The sequence below is a fragment of the Calonectris borealis genome, chromosome 25, assembly GCF_964195595.1.
Source record: "Calonectris borealis chromosome 25, bCalBor7.hap1.2, whole genome shotgun sequence".
NCBI lineage: Eukaryota > Metazoa > Chordata > Aves > Procellariiformes > Procellariidae > Calonectris > Calonectris borealis.
This window is the reverse complement of record NC_134336.1, coordinates 836,282-852,830: the sequence shown is the minus strand read 5'-3', so window position 1 is coordinate 852,830 and position 16,549 is coordinate 836,282. Positions and strand designations below refer to the sequence as shown.

At 47.5% G+C, this 16,549-nt stretch overlaps 3 protein-coding genes across 10 annotated transcripts; 1 reads left to right on the top strand and 2 right to left on the bottom strand.

Moving 5' to 3' along the window:
- Nucleotides 1-6: 6 nt before the first annotated feature.
- On the bottom strand, nt 7-7,532 carry MEAF6 (MYST/Esa1 associated factor 6). Of its 5 annotated transcripts, XR_012677276.1 has the most exons (9): nt 7,395-7,532; nt 7,131-7,246; nt 6,699-6,786; nt 6,210-6,255; nt 5,349-5,541; nt 2,125-2,154; nt 1,964-2,021; nt 1,293-1,326; nt 7-814 (listed from the first exon to the last, which is right to left on the bottom strand). XR_012677276.1 is itself a non-coding variant. In XM_075173900.1 (7 exons), exons 1-7 carry the CDS (start codon nt 7,488-7,490, stop codon nt 806-808), a joined length of 582 nt encoding a protein of 193 aa, XP_075030001.1. In that variant the 5' UTR covers nt 7,491-7,532; the 3' UTR covers nt 7-805. The 5 variants fall into 5 exon arrangements, 3 of the variants coding, with proteins under 3 accessions (XP_075030001.1, XP_075030003.1, XP_075030004.1); XR_012677277.1 differs by lacking the exon at nt 2,125-2,154; XM_075173900.1 differs by lacking the exons at nt 1,964-2,021; nt 2,125-2,154.
- Nucleotides 7,533-8,528: 996 nt separating this feature from the next.
- SNIP1 (Smad nuclear interacting protein 1) lies at nt 8,529-12,305 on the bottom strand. Of its 2 annotated transcripts, XM_075173897.1 has the most exons (5): nt 12,099-12,305; nt 11,915-12,011; nt 10,772-11,361; nt 10,235-10,344; nt 8,529-10,124 (listed from the first exon to the last, which is right to left on the bottom strand). In XM_075173897.1, exons 1-5 carry the CDS (start codon nt 12,263-12,265, stop codon nt 10,078-10,080), a joined length of 1,011 nt encoding a protein of 336 aa, XP_075029998.1. In that variant the 5' UTR covers nt 12,266-12,305; the 3' UTR covers nt 8,529-10,077. The 2 variants fall into 2 exon arrangements, with proteins under 2 accessions (XP_075029998.1, XP_075029997.1); XM_075173896.1 differs by lacking the exon at nt 10,235-10,344 and having other exon boundaries at nt 12,099-12,302.
- A 102-nt stretch (nt 12,306-12,407) lies between these two features.
- DNALI1 (dynein axonemal light intermediate chain 1) lies at nt 12,408-16,241 on the top strand. Of its 3 annotated transcripts, XM_075173895.1 has the most exons (6): nt 12,438-12,558; nt 12,636-12,766; nt 12,853-13,022; nt 13,847-14,025; nt 14,313-14,477; nt 15,971-16,241. In XM_075173895.1, exons 1-6 carry the CDS (start codon nt 12,454-12,456, stop codon nt 16,004-16,006), a joined length of 786 nt encoding a protein of 261 aa, XP_075029996.1. In that variant the 5' UTR covers nt 12,438-12,453; the 3' UTR covers nt 16,007-16,241. The 3 variants fall into 3 exon arrangements, with proteins under 3 accessions (XP_075029994.1, XP_075029995.1, XP_075029996.1); XM_075173893.1 differs by having other exon boundaries at nt 12,408-12,558; nt 12,636-13,022; XM_075173894.1 differs by having other exon boundaries at nt 12,408-12,766.
- The last annotated feature ends 308 nt before the right edge of the window (nt 16,242-16,549 follow it).

Sequence of the window (16,549 nt, the reverse complement as noted above, 5' to 3'; positions counted from 1 at the left end):
AAAACATGAGAAGAGAGACAAACATGTAACTTTTATTGTTTATGTACAAATGACATAAATTTGTATTAAAAAGAGAATCCACCCAACCTCAAAGACAGCAAAGAGCAAGATGGCTTTGAGCTCCAGCCTTCCCCACATCTAAAAGCGCTGCATAAATTTTAGGGGATGGTGTTTAAAATTAAAGTTAGAGAAAAGGGTTAACCACCTTCTTCTCTGCTTGAGTAAGAATCAAAATGAGCTGTTCCACAAAATGAAGAACCTTCCACTCTACATGGGTTAAAACAAAGAAACCAAAAGTCAATTTGTTAACTATACACTTTAGTTTTAAAAAAAAAACAAACAATAAAACCAACAAAAAACCAAAACAAAAACAAAACTACAAAGCTAAGTATCGGCAACAAAAGTAATCTACGTCTTACAACATGGATGGGACATACTGAATCATACCCCAGTTCCAGTGGAAAAAGAAATAGCTCTCCATGGGTTTGCAGATGACGGGTGGCAGCAGCAAGATCAGCCAATTTTAGGAAGTTCCCGACTAAGGTGGAAGCACAGAATAGTCAGGAATTCAGGACTACTACTACTACTACTACACCTTAGTCTTCCTGCAGCTCAGGTGATTTAAAAATGATGCAAAGTACATGGTCCAAGATTTTCTCCCCCCATCTAAGTTCTTTAGAGTGAGCCACTCCCGTCTGCAGACACTTGGCCAGAGAGCTGCCATTGTGCTCATTCAGTCGACTGGCATTTTTCTCAGTGGGGATCCACGTAGACCTAAATCCCAGAAGCATCAGCACTGATGAGTCTAGTAGTCCTGCAGAGAAAGGAAAGGACAGGCACATTAAGACTCTTCTACCTTCAATTCTGCTTGCAGAGCTGGGATTCTTAGTCTTCTCTCATTTCAGTTAGTCGCAGGCAAAACAGAAAAGAGATTTTTTTCTGGTAGCTAAACATTCAAAAGAAAGGACCCTTCAATACCTTAATTCAAGAACACATGAATTCAAACCAGATGCTTTTAATGTTCCAGATCATTACAAGATAATAGGACGCAAACCAGCTTTCTTCATAAAAGGTGCAATGGACTTAACTGTGACCTAGCTTCGTAACAAGCCTGCCTGGGCTTATTTACTGTTAAATCCACAAGACAATGCTTATTTCATACCATGATATTCCTCAACCATGAAAATAAGATCTTAAATTACAGCAAGGGAGGCTTTTTAAGATTAGGAGTCAGTCAGCCACTCAAGTCTACAGATGAACAATGAAAACAATGACAGAGCACGGATACTTACGGCTCTTGGCTTTTTGTTTAACTTGAGATCAATCCTGTGGTTGGAAAGATAAGAGAAATGTCCATTTCAATACATTAAACCAAGACTAGAGTTCAAAGAACCAGCTACTGCATATGGCACAGGCTACAACAAAGACTATTTGGTTAATTCAATCCACATTCTCAATTCGGCTGAGCCAAATCACTGTCCCAATATTACTGGACAAGAGAGCAGCAAAGAGACGGAGAGTGGATTCTTTATTATTTGCCAAAATGCATATTCCGTCCACTCAAAAAAAAGAGTTTATTAATAAAGGTTCATAATAAAAATCACAAGGAAGTTATGCAGCATAAAGAAATAAGTTTAAATATGCATGCTCTATGTTAATCTGTTAGATGTGTAACTATGCCACAGGTAATTATTCAGACATAGTGGTAATGGTTATTTACTTGGAGTAGAGATAGGAGTTTAAGATGACAGGGATTATATGAGTCAAAGGTACTGAGTTTATTACATTTTTCCGGAAGGAAATATCCAAGTCTACACTAATCTCCTTAAGAAGCAAAGCCAGAAGAATCAGTCTTTAAACTAAGTTTTTAAGTTAAAAAGTTTATCTATGTAAAAATGAAATAGAAAGGTAAAGAAGAGTGAAGTTAATTTAATTTTGCTGAAGTTATTAAATAAAATGTTACCTCCATCACGCTTTTCTGTTTTTAAAAAAAACTTCCCAGCCTAACCTAATATACATACCTACAATTAAACAGATAAACTATGGGTTAGAAAGGTCTCAAAAGGCACATTGGTGTCTACACACTAACAACACAGCACAAGTACTAATTCAAGTCAAACTTACTCAAAGTCATAATCAAACATGCCAGACGGGCTGAGGGGCAGCATTTGAAAGGAAGAAAGCAATAGAAATTAATATACTAATGAATTAAATAAATTAGTTGATTAGCCACCCTAGCGAGATTACTAAAAAATAAAATAAAAAAATAATAAAGCCAGTGTTCAAATGCCACGAAGTTCTTAAGATATCTTAACCAGAATTGGGCACAAAAAGCACTCCAGATTTGGCAATCCAGAGTCCCCCTCCCCAACTGGATTTCTGGGAAAAAAAGGTGTTAGAACAGAGGCAGAGTGGTTTTATGGAGGGAATTTTAGGTGCTGAAAAAGGAAGCTATCAGATACGTGAGAGTGCACACTGGCTCACAGGCAGAGAGAAAAACTGATTTGCTTGCAAAAACAAACGAGCGGGTGGTCAGAAAGCAGTGGCTCTGTCTAGATTATTACGCCAAAGCAAAGCTTGTTCAGGCAGAGGTGGAGACGACATAGAACTAAGTGGCCAACTTTGCATTCGAATATTCTCATAATGCACACGCATACACACATCCTCTTGCACTCGCTTCCTTCAGTGAGCTAAAAAGAGAACACGGTCAATTGGCCAAAGCTAATTACAGTTTGGTGACATTCCCACCCCTTGTCTCAGCATTCACACAGATATCGCAGCACTGTCGCTAGAAACAGTTCTGCCCCACAGCTAACATCTGTATTTGTTGGAAAGGACTTATCATCAAATCAGCTGTAACTCAGTAGCTTTTCAGCACTGAATTTCTGAATTCTTCTCCTGAAATACGTTTTAGCCATGAAAATTGCTAAGCACCCAGAAAATAATCATCTTGGCCTTCCTGTGGTCTCAGAGGGAACAGAGGATGACTTCAACAAAGACACCGTAGCTTCCATCTGATTCCCTGTTTTTAACTGTTCGAAGTTAAACTGCCTATTCGCACCAGTTCTGCCCAGTCTGCATCCAACTTTCCACACTGCTCTCAGTGGCATAGGAATAGAAAGTCCAGTGGAGTCAGTGCACCTTCAGGGTGCCCGTTCCCAACACCTCCCAGTTCCTCAGGAACACGTGAGCAGAACTCAAATGTATGCTGGCAAATGGAAGAGCTTCTGAACAAAAAGAAACGGCAGTGTATCTTTTTCTGGCTTTTTTTTCCGTGACACTCAAGAAACAGACACGCAGGTCTCTTCCTAAAGAGCACTCTGGGCTGCAACGCATTTTAAAGCACTTAGCTATACTTCCAGTAGACTGGGACTGCTTTGTTGTTTGCTTTTTTTAAACCTAGATATACTCGAAAACTGTTTGGCCTTTTCTGCCAAAATTTAGGGGATAGTCAGTAATGGCATTCACAATTTTAACAGTGTTTTTATTACAGACAAACTTAATTATCATCTTCTTTTAATTATCTATCTGGCCATGCTAAGCATTACAAAATAGTCAATGGCTAACTGCAAAAGCCTTTCCGTAATGTAGATGTGTCTAACGTATCTCTTAGGATGATAAGAATTGCCATACCAGATCAGACCAGGGCTCCTCATGTCCAACATTCTGTCCCCGAGAGTAGCCAGCATCAGCTGCTTCAGTGGAAGGAATGTAGAAGAAACCCCAAAGCAACACAACCTGTCAGTAGGGCAGTTTCTTCCTAACTCCTGTCGCTAAAGTTCGGATTATGTAACGGAGCAAAAGAATTTATATTATTTACAGCATTTGTATTGCACCCCACTGCGTCTGCAGTGGATTGGTTTGCTGTCCCTGTAAGTGATTAGTAGACTATTTTATAATTTGAAATTGTATAATCTTAAGCCGTACTTCAGTTTTACAGATTGTTTCTCTGAACTTGTTTACAGATGTCATTTCTTGTGTTATTCCTGAACTTCTTTCCAATTGTCTACAGGCAAAAAGAGTTTTGAACTGCTTTGGATTCCCAGCTCATGAGGAACCAAAGGGACACCCAGTACTTCTAGGATGTTTGCCCAATTAAGACTGCTGTAGGAAGAAAATTCTAAGCTAAGAATTAAAGACGTGCTAATGACTCAAAACTTAATGAAGGAGAAAAAGTAGTTAAACATTTTTCAAGTACTATACCTACCTCCGTATCTCCCAAACCAACCTTCCCCCAGCAATCTTTGTAAATTCTAACCACTTTTCTTCAAAACATTTCCCTCCTGTAATTGTATGGGAAGGTCCCTTAAAGCCCATCCATGCACTAAGCCAACAAGCTCAAAGTTAGCAAGAACACTTGATTTTTAAAAGCTCCTTTACTTCCAATAATCTTTAGATACCAGTTCCAGCTATCATTTCCAGAGAGGTGCAGTTCTGCAGTGTCTCCTCTTTCCAAAAGCATGGATTTCCATGGTTTTTTTTTCTCCTTAGGGTGTGACTCCACAGTGCACTGTCATACTCTGTAGAAATCCTGGGGCTAGCTCTGCTGAGGGGCACCGAGACATGGTTAAGCAGCAGGTTATGTTGGCCCACAGAGAGCAGCACTGTAAGGCAGGGAGTATATTTCAGATTTCTGAGCCATCAGCCCGCCATGCTGCATCACGCCTTAGGGGCATACCTTAAGGGGCAGAACTGACCATCTGAATTCAACCATAAAGAGTTCAGGAAAGCTTTGTTTCTCACAAATTTCAGGTCAGTTTAATAACTGATGCACTTTGAGGTTAACGTGACAAAGCAACTCATCCATTCCGTATTCAAAAGAGACTCAGTTTGGGACACTGCAAACTGAAAGGGCTTGGAGCGGAAATCTTAGTGAAGAGTGTCCACAACCCCCAAAACATTCCAATTTGCTTTTTCACCCTTCTTTCCCAAGGAAAGTACTGACATTTCTATCTTATTTGGTTCTTGCAGAAACCAAGAAGCAAGCACAGGAGGCCAGGACTGCAATCTTCCTCTACTGGAAGGAAGACAGCTTTATTCTCAGGGACAGATAGGAGAGCTGAAAAAGCCTGGTCAAAAGCACAGCTGTACCAGAGCTGGAGTTAGTACCCTGTCCTGCTTGTTTAACTTCCTCAGCGTGTTTTCCCCTCCTTGATACAATGGGAGTAATGAGGTCCTGATGAATGCTACAGGATGCATAAAACTGAAAACCAGAAAAATGACCAAAACAAATGGCCTGAGCTGCTCATTATTCTAACAAGTTACTAGTTCCTTTCACATAATAAAGTAAATTCAACCTCAGCTAACCATTCAGAAGGGGTGACAAGAAGGCTGCTGGTACCACTAACCTGTGTCGATTTTTGTTCTTCCGTTTTTTGTGGCTGCTGTGGTGGCTCCCAGAAGAAGTAGAAGAAGCAGCTTTCTGGGGCTTCACCCCCTGCACAGACCCATCCAGCTCTTCAGCATCCTCCTGGTTGGGCTCATTCTCCTGATTGTGAAAGTCTGGAGAAGTGTCACTTTCTGTGCCGCTGCCCGGCTCCCCTAGAGCATGAGAAAGACAGACAAGCACAACGGTTACCTCCCCGCGGCTCACATCGCAGGCTGCCCTGGCAAAGCCCTGCATGGAAGAGGCAACCCCCAGCAACAGTACACGGGGCAGCAGAGACACGCTGAGCCTTAGGGCACCAGGAGGTAAACAAGAGAACCTGAAAAATATTTCTGAAGGACAGCAAGCTACCTCCTCAGCAACTGAAGTACATTAGAATTGCATCTGATTTGGTATTGATTACAGAACATTTTTAAAAATCCTGAATGTAAGTGGCCCCTCCCCATGTCACTTGCAACTGACTGACAGACACACAAACAGAAACACATTGCTTCAGCTCTTGTAACCTCTTTCTCCAAAGAGCACCAAGTCTATTTAAGTAAGTTTTATGCACAATAAACCCTTGCTGAGCATACAAGTTTACTTGAGAAGGAAGCTCAACTTTAATTCTGTTTCTCACAGTGCCACTTTTCTGACTTCTGTAGCTAGAGGTTGTGCTGGGAGCACTCAGGAGCCTACGAGGAGCAGCCGCAGGACCCCGGATGGGGAGTGCTGTGGAGGAGCAGCGAGTACAGCACGGATCCAGACAACTGGAGACAGAGCTGAATGGTGGGGAGAAGTGTCATTCTTTCCAAATTCTGAGAGAAATGAAAAAGTGACTTACGCTTCTCAATGAGCTGGTCCTGAACTCCAGCTAATGCACTGACCGCCTAGAAAACCAAAAGGGATGTTAATGAAAGCAGTAATTCACTTACCACTTTTCAAATGTCCAAAACCAGAGAGATCACCCCACAGAGAAAGACACATGCCTTTTCCTGAAAGAGCTTACAACCTAGCACCAGCATGGCACAGCAGAAGGGGGTTAGGAGCAAAAAGATAAAGACACAGATGGCAGTGACAAGCGTGTGGCACAGATGGTTCTTGACTGCGGCTCCCTTTCACCTCTCTGGGCACTAGGAAAGGGTTTCTGAAAGAGGCTGCGACATGGGATGAAGATGCTCGGGTCGGGGGAGATAGGGCAGGTAGAGGAGCTTAAGTGGAAAACTGGTCCTGCAGCAGCCCGGGCGACCACCACGGGACCAACTACCCCAAGGAGCAGCAAGGGAAGGGGACAGGGATGCTCAGTCCCGCCAGGGCCCGGGCCGGCACTCACCGCTGCCGAGGTGACCGAGGACTTGCTGAAGAGCCGCTCAGCCTCCTTGAACTTGCGGTTCCGCCGGTCGTTTTTGCTGTTGGAGTTCCTGAAACAGAGAGAAACAACATCGCGGGGGCCCGGCGGGCCGGGCAACGGCGGGCAGGGCGGGTGGGCAGCAGCGGGCACGGTGGGCAAGCAGGCAGGGCGGGCAGCACCAGGCAGGGCGGGCAGCACCGGGCAGGCAGGGCGGGCAGGGGCAGGGGAGGCAGGGCAGCGGCAGGCAGGGCAGCGGCAGGCAGGGCGGGCAGGGGAGGCAGGGCAGCGGCAGGCAGGGCAGCGGCAGGCAGGGCAGCGGCAGGCAGGGCGGGCAGGGGCAGGGGAGGCAGGGGAGGCAGGGCGGCGGCAGGCAGGGCAGCGGCAGGCAGGGCGGGCAGGGCCGCCGGGACTCACTTCTGGTTGGTGAGGTAGCGGTCCCAGCCGCGGATGATGTTCCCGTACATCTGCGTGTCCTCCAGGTAGCTGCCCTCGAAGGCGTAGATCTGCCGCTCCAGGTTGGCCAGCGTCTCCTGCCGGGCACAGCGCAGCGCATGGAGCGGGCCCGGCCCCGCGACCGCCCTGCGGCCCAGGCCCCGCCGCCCCGCCCGGCCCCGCCGCCGCCCGCGGCCTAGGCCCCGCCGCCGCCCGGCCCCGGCCCCGGCGCCGCCCGCCGCTCACCGCCAGCTCCTGCTTGCGCTTCACCAGCTCGGCCAGCTCCCGGCGGGTGTCGGGGATCTGCGGGGGGCCGCCGGCCTTGGCGTGCAGCGCGGCCATGGCGGCGGCGGCGGCCTGCGCGGGGCGGGGCGCGGCGGCGGCGGCTGCGCTGCCGGGAGGGGCCGCCGGGGGCAGCGCCGAGCCCGGCCCGGCCCCGCCGCTCCGCTGCGCCCGCCCGGCCCCGCGGGCTGTCCCCCGCCCCGTGCCGCCGCATCGCTCGGTCGCCCCGCGGCCAGCCCGCCGCGCCCGCGGGCCGGGGGCCCGGCGCCCCGCAGCAGCGAGGCCGGGAACCTCTTCGCTGAAAGAAGGCCACAAACCCCGAGGCCCCGGCCCAGGCGCCGCGCTGGCTGCCGCGGGGCGGCCTCGACTTCCGCCGCCCGCGGCCCCGGCCCGCCGCCCCTTGCCGGTACCGGACGGGTAACGGCCCAGCGGGGAGCGCGACCGCGGGGCCGGCCCGGCCCGTTCTGCCGCTCTCGGGGTTTCGCTCCTCCTCAGCGGGGCCCCGGCTGAGAGCGGCCGCGGAGGGTCCCGCGGCGGGGCCGGGCACAAAACCGGGACAAATCCGACGGAGTTCGGGGTCTCGCCGAGGCAGGGCGGTGTTTTGTCTCCCTCTTCCACCGCAGCCGCACGCGTCCCAGCTCCGCGCCTCCTCGTTGTGGGAAAACAGCCCGTTCAAAACTGGTCATTTCGACTTTGTGCACGTTTGCCCGATTCATTCAAACTCTTCTTAGCCAGCTTCAAGCTCCTGTTACATGCGTTAGACTAAACCCGAGGGGCCGGTGTGCCCTTCCACGGTACTGATCATCGCACAGCGATTTCGTATTCCTAGCATCAACCTGCCCCATCGGGCAAGCGGCCTGCAGGCAGAACAAGCCACCTGGGCCACGCTCAGGTCAGAAAGGTGGGAGCAGAGGGGCGCGGTACGAACCCTGGCACCCATCCCTCCACACTCACAGCCTCTCAAGTACACAAATCATGCCATTTCTTTTGACTTATTTGGTGTCCTTAATACCAAAATGAGCACTGAAAGTTCATCTCTTTCAAGGAACATAAAGGAAAAAAAAAAGGACACTAGAAAAATATGGCAACTAAAAGTAATTAGGGCTAAATTTACAAATTCTTTATTTAAAAACCCCTAGAGTATATATAAAGGAGATCCTCCTAATCAAAACTCATTCTACCTACTGTTTGAAAACCTACATCAATGCCCCATATTTACACCATAAATGTTCTAGCCTGTGTATACAATACGCAACACTTGTATACACAATGTATGTACACAGCAGGTATGAACAGCTTGTGACCACAGAACAAACATCCAGGCAAATTAGTAAACAGTGTGGAAAATATACATTTCTTATACCATAAAGCAATGGGGAGAAGACATCCACAAATATGCAAGACGCAAGTACTTTCAGTGAGTGGAATTGTTTTTTCTCTTCCTAAAGCATTGTTTTCTTTTACAGGGGAGAAGACTATTTTAAACAAGTGACTTGTGTAACTTTTTATAAAAAGAAAACTTAAATAGTGCAAACTCTGGCTAAAACGTGTCACCACATAAAAGGTATCTATGCGTAATACAAACAAAACAAGGAGGAGTTATTCATGGGGCAGGGGTGGTATCAGAAACAATGGCCCCAGCTTTAGACCCGGACACTCAACATCCAGTAACAGTTTCAGCATTGCATGTTGGAACACGTACTGGGCAGACACCAACCTAGACCTCAGCCCCAAATCACAATACCATCACCTAAAATCCCAGAAGCGTTTAACTTCTATTTCAAATTACCTTGTTAATTTTCAGCTAGTGTATTCCAGTGAAATGCCCCTCCCTGACAGATATCACAAGGCAAACTAACTACCCAAAACATACAAATACAAGAGGGGCTTTGCAACATTTCCACCTTTTTAGTAGCGAGGCTGGTAAATTCTCCTGTCTAGAACTCGTAACAGGCAAAGGAATTTGGCAAACTCTGCCAAACGAGACATGTTACAAAATGCATTGGGTTACTTTCTAACTAATATTTCAGTTAAGTAGCATTTTCAAAGGGCTATGACAAAACAGTTAATAAAAATAATTTTAAATATGCCAGCTGTGTTTTATATCGTTTCCTAGAAGAGGACAGTCTTTCAATGTTTGTTGAGTATTTCGGGCATCAGAGCTTTCACATTCAGGTGATCTTTTGCTTGTCAGGGGAAAAAAAAGCGGGGAAAAAAAACCAAGCTGTATTTCCTGATATGCAGAACTATCAAAGATGAATAATCAGTTAAGTCCCCTAAAATAAACCACAAGAACAGATCAGCAACAGAAAATGGACTTTAAGGCAGTAAGAGGCATCTGTGCTGCGATGCTCCAATGTTTACATCCCAATGCATGTTCAACTACAAAGAATTTCTCTCCCCTGCCCCCCCAACATCCTCCTCATCTGTTAACTGTCAGACTCTTCCTCCTTCTCCTCCTCATCATCATCGTCCTTTGCGTTGGCCTCAGATTTATCTGAAGATTCATGGAGAAGAACATATTCCCTGCTACTGAACCCAAACTTCAGTACATCCTTTTCCTTTAGTTCATAATAACGCTGAGGTTCAATCCGCTGGTTATTTAGAAAAGTGCCGTTCCCAGAGCCCAGGTCGATGATGTAGGGCCTTACTCTGCGGCCAACAGTACCATCGGCACGAGTGTACTCCACAAGCCTAGCAAAACAAAAAACACTCTTTCAATCACAACAGCGAGAGACAGAAAAGGTACTCCAAAAACAGACGGGTTTTCCAACACATGAGCCCCAGTGCAGTTAATACTTAGCTGTACTTGCAGAGATCTGAACAAGTCTGATGAGAGCAACGAGAAAACTGCGTGAGATTCTGACAGACTGCATTACCTTCTAAAACGTCTGATGATATAACACAGTAATTCCTACAACAGAACAGATGGCTGTTCCCTAAGAGAGCATCTTTGTCTTCAGCAGCAGGCAACCCCTGCTGCTTCAGAGGAGATCAGCAGACTTTGTTGTGAAAGACCAAATGAAAAAATACTCTCCTTGAAATACTTTTACTGCCAATTACACCTGCTGGTTTATTCCAATTCAGACACACACACAGTTCTGTGTTTAACCCTGCTGTGTTATTTGTCTTACTAAAAGGCTGCTTGTGGTTAAATGAGAGGAATTACAGATATTTTTGATTACTGCTAGGATGATATGCAGCAGTCAAACATAAATTCCACTTCTCTCTAATGTACTTACAGCAAATTCAACTTGCATATCCAGGGTTTTTTTGTTTGTTTGTTTTCTTCAGAAGTTCCTGAATAATCCTGTTTCACCAGCAGGCAGAGTAATACTTACCGGTACTGAAACACAGCATGCTGCTTTGAGCAGGAGGGGTGGTCAATTGGAATATCTGCGATTCTGCGGTGCCTGCCCAGAAGATAAGCACTCTGCCTGTGAATGTACATGACGGGGAGAAACTCATCGTTTTTGAAAGGATAGAGGCGCCATCGCTTCTTCGGAATCCGAGCTTCGGGGGGCTCGCTGTACTTAATCACAACACCTCGGAAAGTGTTGGTATCCTCTAGAAGCGCACCAGACAGTTCAAAGCTTGGCTTCTCTTTGTTTATAGAAGCTTTTTCTTTAGGTTTTTTATCAGATTGCCCGAGTTCTGGATTCTGGTCAACACCGCTGCCTTCATTATTTTGTCGATGTTCTCGTCTTCTCTCATTATAAAACTCCCTTTCTGCTTGCTGCTCACGGATGTTCTGAACATCCCTCTCTCGCTCGTGGCCTCGACCTCCAGGCCTTTCGTTTGGATTCTTCCTTCTGTCTGAGTGGTCTCTGTGTCTATCTCTGTCACCACTTCTCTCTCTCCTGTGTTCTTGTTCTGATGGGTGTCTCTGCTTTCGCTCCTCGTTTCCTCTACGACAATGATCATCTCGCTCCTGTAATGAAGAATCGCTTACAGTGACGTATTCAGAATTAGAATGAAAGAGCAGTGAGTCTACCTCAGCTTTTAAGAAAATCACAATCCTACACATGGAAAACGCGTACTCGGACATGTTGTGTGCAGATCTAACACAAAGTGAGAGAAACTTATTTCCTTGCCAAACTATTTGGATCCCTACAATTTGCACAGAACAAAGCAAGATCAATAAACAGCGCGATGCATCATCTGCTCTGGGCATGTGAAGAAGCTTGCAGGGACAGCCTGCCTAAGTGGCAAAGTTCACACACACCTGCGAACACCCAGTCACTTACGGCAAAGCCTGAGCTGGGCAGCACGAGCTGTTAAACTACCAAGACCCCCCTCTTCCCAACACGCCACGCCACAAGGACTAGAAGAAAATACTCGCCAGGTGAGAAGTCGTTTTTCGTACCTCGGACGGCCGACTCCCACAGGAACAGCTGGCGCAGCGGAGCCAGGGAGCGTGCAAGGCCCCGCCAACACCTCCGCGGGCAGGACCGGGCCTCGTTGCTACCGACAACGCGATTTACCTGCTTCACCTTCACGGCGGCGTGGTGCGGGCTGCGGCTCCTCCTGCCGCGCGGGGACCGGCTCCTCCGCCCGGACCTGCTCTTCCTCTTGGGCGACCTCGAAAACAACGAGAGCAGGGGTGAGCTGCGGAGCCGCGGCCGGGCCGGGCGCAGCGCGGGGCCCGCAGCCGCCGGGCCGCCCTACCTGCTGCTCCTTCCGCGGCTGCCCTGGCGCGGCCCGGCCGGGCCCCGCCGCTCCTCGGCCGGCGGCGACTGGCTGCCCCGCGCCGAGCGGGAGGTGGAGCGCCGGGGGCTCCGCTTCTCGGCCTTCACCGCCACCTCCCGCCGCCGCCGCTCGGCCGCCGCCTCCATGGCGCCGCCGGCCGCCACAAAGGGAAGTGCGCGCCGCTTCCGGCCCGCGCGCCGCCACCCGGAAGCACTTCCTCCGGGGACGCGCCGCGGCGGCGGCAACCGGCACCACCCTGGTGCTCCTCTGCGCCTGCGCAGGGGCGCGCCCGGCCCGCGCATGCGCCCCCCGCACAGCGTCCGGAGCCGTCGCCATGGCGACAACGGCCGCGGCCGCCATGATCCCGCCGCCGGACTCGCTGCTGCGGTACAACCCGCCGGTGCTCGTCAGCCGCCGCACGGAGAAGCGCTCCCCCGGGGTGAGCGGGGCCGGGCGGGCCGGGGCGCCCGCGGGCTGCGCGCCGCCCGCACCTACCGCGCTCTGCTCTCTTCGCAGGCCCGCCCGCTGAAGGGGACCCCGCCGCCGCCCGCCCCCGCGGGCCCTGTCCCGCCGCCGCCCCGGACGGCGGCCGCCGCCGAGTCCGCGAAGCAGCCGCAGGAGATCCTCAACGCCATCCTGCCGCCGCGGTGAGCGGGGCCGGGCCCACCCGCGCCTGGCAGCGCCTGGCCGGGCCCGCGGGGCGCCCGGTAACGCCCGGTGCTTCTCGTGGCAGGGAGTGGGAGGAGGAGAACCAGCGGTGGGTGCAGGAGGTGTCCAGCGCGCCCAGCAGCCGCCTGGACGTCGTCCACCTGCAGGAGCAGCTGGACCTGCGGCTGCAGCAGAGGCAGGCGCGGGAGACCGGCATCTGCCCCGTGCGCCGGGAGCTCTACTCGCAGTGCTTCGGTCAGTGCCCAGCCAGCAAAGGCAAAAAGCATTGCTCCTCGCCCTCTCCCCGCGGGCTGGGGCTCCCAAAGACGTGTCCCCGGCAGCGCTCCTCTTTCCAGAGGGTTTAACACAGGGCAGGGCTGCGGGGTGCTGGCAAGGGAGGCTCTGCGGGGCAAGGGTTGCTCTGCCAGCAGCCGCACCGCACTTGCCCTCCCTGTCGGCCTCCAGCTCTCAGTGCTCTGCAGATCAGACTGGCGTGGCCGTTAACGCCTGCCTAAGCTGTCAGCTCTTACACGGAGCGTTTCACAGCATCTGACACGCAAAAGACGTGTGGTAAAGGTATGCTTACACATACATAATAGTAAAAGATGCAAAGAAGCTTAAAATTCTCTTAGTTGTACTTGACCCCAACAGTTAATTTAAAAAACTTAAAACACTGTATAACTGTTAAGTACTCTTACACTCTCTGATGAGATGGTGTAAGAGATTTCATTGGTTTGAGGACAATTCTTCTGGAGGCTCTTGACTCTCCTGGAGGCTTCCTGATAACTGCAAAAAATTATTACAAATTTTTTGGTATTTGCTTTAGTGGATCAGTATCACTGTTGTTACCATAGGTTCTGTACCACCACTCCGCTTTTATTTGCTAGCACTTGATGCTATAGCTGTAATGTAGCAAAAAAAAAAAAAAATGGTGACTATCTCTAGTTTGTGGTGAGACAGAGATAGATACCTATTATCTCTAGGGAAAAGCAAGCAGCTCTGGACCCAGTGTATATCCAGCATTCCCAGATAAATGTACAGTAGCTTCTCTAACTAAATTTTGTACCCTTTCTTTAAAGATGAATTGATCCGTGAAACTACAATTAACTGTGCAGAGCGAGGACTGTTGCTGCTTCGAGTCAGGGATGAAATCCAAATGACAATTGCTGCTTATCAGACGTTGTACGAAAGCAGTGTTGCATTTGGCATGCGGAAGGCACTACAAGCTGAGCAAGGCAAATCTGACATGGAAAAAAGAGTAAGTTGGGCTGTTAATCCCATAATGTAGTTTTCTGCACATGATAGAGCATAAGGATATTACATACAAAATTTTATACGAAACCAGTTATTTCTATTTCCACTGGATGGCAGTAAAGGTCATCAAAAGACTTGTCCTACTGTGTTCCTAGGGCTTAATTGCACTTCATGAATTATCTGCTATTATATCTGGAACACTTTAAAGACTGTACAACATACAACTTTGTCCCATCTCAACTGAAAATTATTAACAAACAAAAACTTGAGAGATCTATACTCTTTTCCAAGATTGCAGAGCTAGAAGAGGAAAAGCGGGAGTTGGAAAGACAAGTGAATGAAGAGAAAGCTAAATGTGAAGCTATTGAAAAACGTGAAAATGAAAAGCGACAGATAGAAGAGAAGAAACACACTGAAGAGGTTCAGTTCCTGAAACGAACAAATCAACAGCTGAAGGTTAGTAAAAAAAGGCAATTCCAAATAGTAATGATAAAACTTCTCATTTTGTAATTAGATATAATTTTCTCCTTACAGTTTTAGAAGTGTTACATTTATGATGCATTTGTATTAACGTTCCGCTTTCTTTAAATTCTCAACGAAACAGGAAAATAGTGCTTTTGCATTCTCTACTTCCTTGCTCAGCCAGTAATTGGTCATTACTAGTAAACCTGATGATGCAAACAGCAGGTCAGATTAATTGAATTTTAGTCATACACACATTTGCCAGGAAGAGATCAGAATTTGTTCAGAAAATGATGAATTGTTGTAGTCAGCTGGAGAAGAGCAGATGCATGCAGCTGAACTCCAAATGCAGAGGCTTCAAACTTGACTGATGCCCCAGCAATCTATTTCTGCATAACTTGATTGTAAGGTTACAATAGTTAGCACCCCTTCTCAACTACAAAATAGAAAATCTAGTGAAGGCAATTAAGATGTTTTGTTTCTTTGCTGCTGGCCATTACAGTTGACTCCCTGATAACAAGACACACCATTTAACATTAAATATTACCTAATAAGAACAATTGTGCAGTTATGCAGTAGGGAATGCATAATTACAGGAGTAATTTTGTGCATGCTGCTTTGCTGTTGAAAGGAAAAATGCCACATCTCTCGAGTAAAGAAAAAATAAAAAATAAACAATGTTAAATGTTTCTGGCTACAGCTAAAAACATTTCCTTTACACCGAGCTGCTTTCCTTATCTTCACTGTTCCTACAGTTTCTCCTTTCTAACCCAGTAATGTCTTCAGGCCGTCTTGAAATGTTTTAGGGCACAAAATGGAGTAACTGTTAGATCAAATATGTGTTGCCACTGAATCCGTGTTCCTTCCTTGAAGTACAAGTGTTCTAACAGCTGTGTGTATACCACTGTTGTAGTTTATTTTGATGGTAGCTCTAGGAAGAGGACAATCTAGGAGTCCTGGAAGCTTCATGCACTACACGCTCCCTAAGCATAGGTAGCTCTCTGATCAATCTACTAATTGGGCGTCAAGTTGTCTCAGGAACTGAAAAACTTGCTGTTCCCAGCTACTTTTGTCCCAGAGTCAGAGTTTGTGTTCCAAACGCTAGAGAGCCAAGTATTTAATTTAGCTAACACAGTCCAGCCTGAAATGAGAGAATTCAGACCACTGTTTCAACAGCTTTCATTTAATTTCCTCTTCAATGCTTTACATTATAAAGTGAGTCTTTCATTGTATGGAACCAAGGCCAGCTCTTTTCTTCTCAGAATGCAACAAGTGTGTATGCCAAGAATGAAAAGCTAATTTATAAAACATGTAGTAGGGAATGGAATGGCTAGGGAAAAAAACCCTGGCCTGCTTCTCTTGAAGTATTGCAGCATCCCTCAGCTCCTCGCTTTGAATATCTAACAGACCATTTATCACTTTACAGCAACGCGGGTTTATTTTTTAGGTTGAATCTAATTTGACTTACTGTCTCATTTGTTTTTCAGGCCCAACTTGAAAGCATCGTTGCACCAAATAAGTAGATTTTTTGTGGTCCTCCAGGCAGTGCTCAGAAGAGCTGTCAGAGCAAGAAGTTTGCAATTAGTGACAAAGATTTGTCTTCATAAAACAATCTTGAATTTTCACTTACCGGTAACTGAAAGCAGCATAATTGTGTTGTTTCTTCCTTTTCTCTTGAAGAATTGAAATTCAGGAGCTTCATTAATTACTGCACCCTCTTTCAATGCAGTCTCAGCATTCAGCTCCTTGACTAGTGAACCTGTCTGGGACTTGTCTGTTGGTAATATGCTAGATGACCTTCAAAGCAATAAACTAATAAACGTTTTTATATGCAAGCATCTCTGTAATATTACTACTTGGAAAATGTTACAGAAAATTCAGAAATAATATATGAAGTATCTACAATAAATATAAGTCACATTCACTAAGAATCAAATTGCAGGTAATTCTTGGATAGGTCTTTGGAGGGTATTTCCTTGAGTACATGCAAGTTGGTGTTAATTGTACATCAAAATCCCTTGTCAGAACCGTTAGTAGTAACCTGGGATGAGCAATACCAAAGCTCT

Bases quoted from the DNA above. Each gene is read 5' to 3' on its own strand.
- MEAF6 (XM_075173900.1), bottom strand. From the start codon at position 7,490: ATGGCCGCGCTGCACGCCAAGGCCGGCGGCCCCCCGCAGATCCCCGAC. The intron at 5,542-6,209 runs GTAAGTCACTTT...CTCATGCTCTAG, and splicing joins GGACCAGCTCATTGAGAAGC to GGGAGCCGGGCAGCGGCACA. The intron at 1,327-5,348 runs GTTAGTGGTACC...TTCCAACCACAG, and splicing joins AAGAACAAAAATCGACACAG to GATTGATCTCAAGTTAAACA.
- SNIP1 (XM_075173896.1), bottom strand. From the start codon at position 12,265: ATGGAGGCGGCGGCCGAGCGGCGGCGGCGGGAGGTGGCGGTGAAGGCC. The intron at 12,012-12,098 runs GTAGGGCGGCCC...GTTGTTTTCGAG, and splicing joins AGCCGCGGAAGGAGCAGCAG to GTCGCCCAAGAGGAAGAGCA. The intron at 11,362-11,914 runs GTAAATCGCGTT...TCTTCATTACAG, and splicing joins CCGCCGTGAAGGTGAAGCAG to GAGCGAGATGATCATTGTCG.
- DNALI1 (XM_075173893.1), top strand. From the start codon at position 12,420: ATGCGCCCCCCGCACAGCGTCCGGAGCCGTCGCCATGGCGACAACGGC. The intron at 12,559-12,635 runs GTGAGCGGGGCC...CTCTCTTCGCAG, and splicing joins CGGAGAAGCGCTCCCCCGGG to GCCCGCCCGCTGAAGGGGAC. The intron at 14,026-14,312 runs GTAAGTTGGGCT...CTCTTTTCCAAG, and splicing joins AATCTGACATGGAAAAAAGA to ATTGCAGAGCTAGAAGAGGA.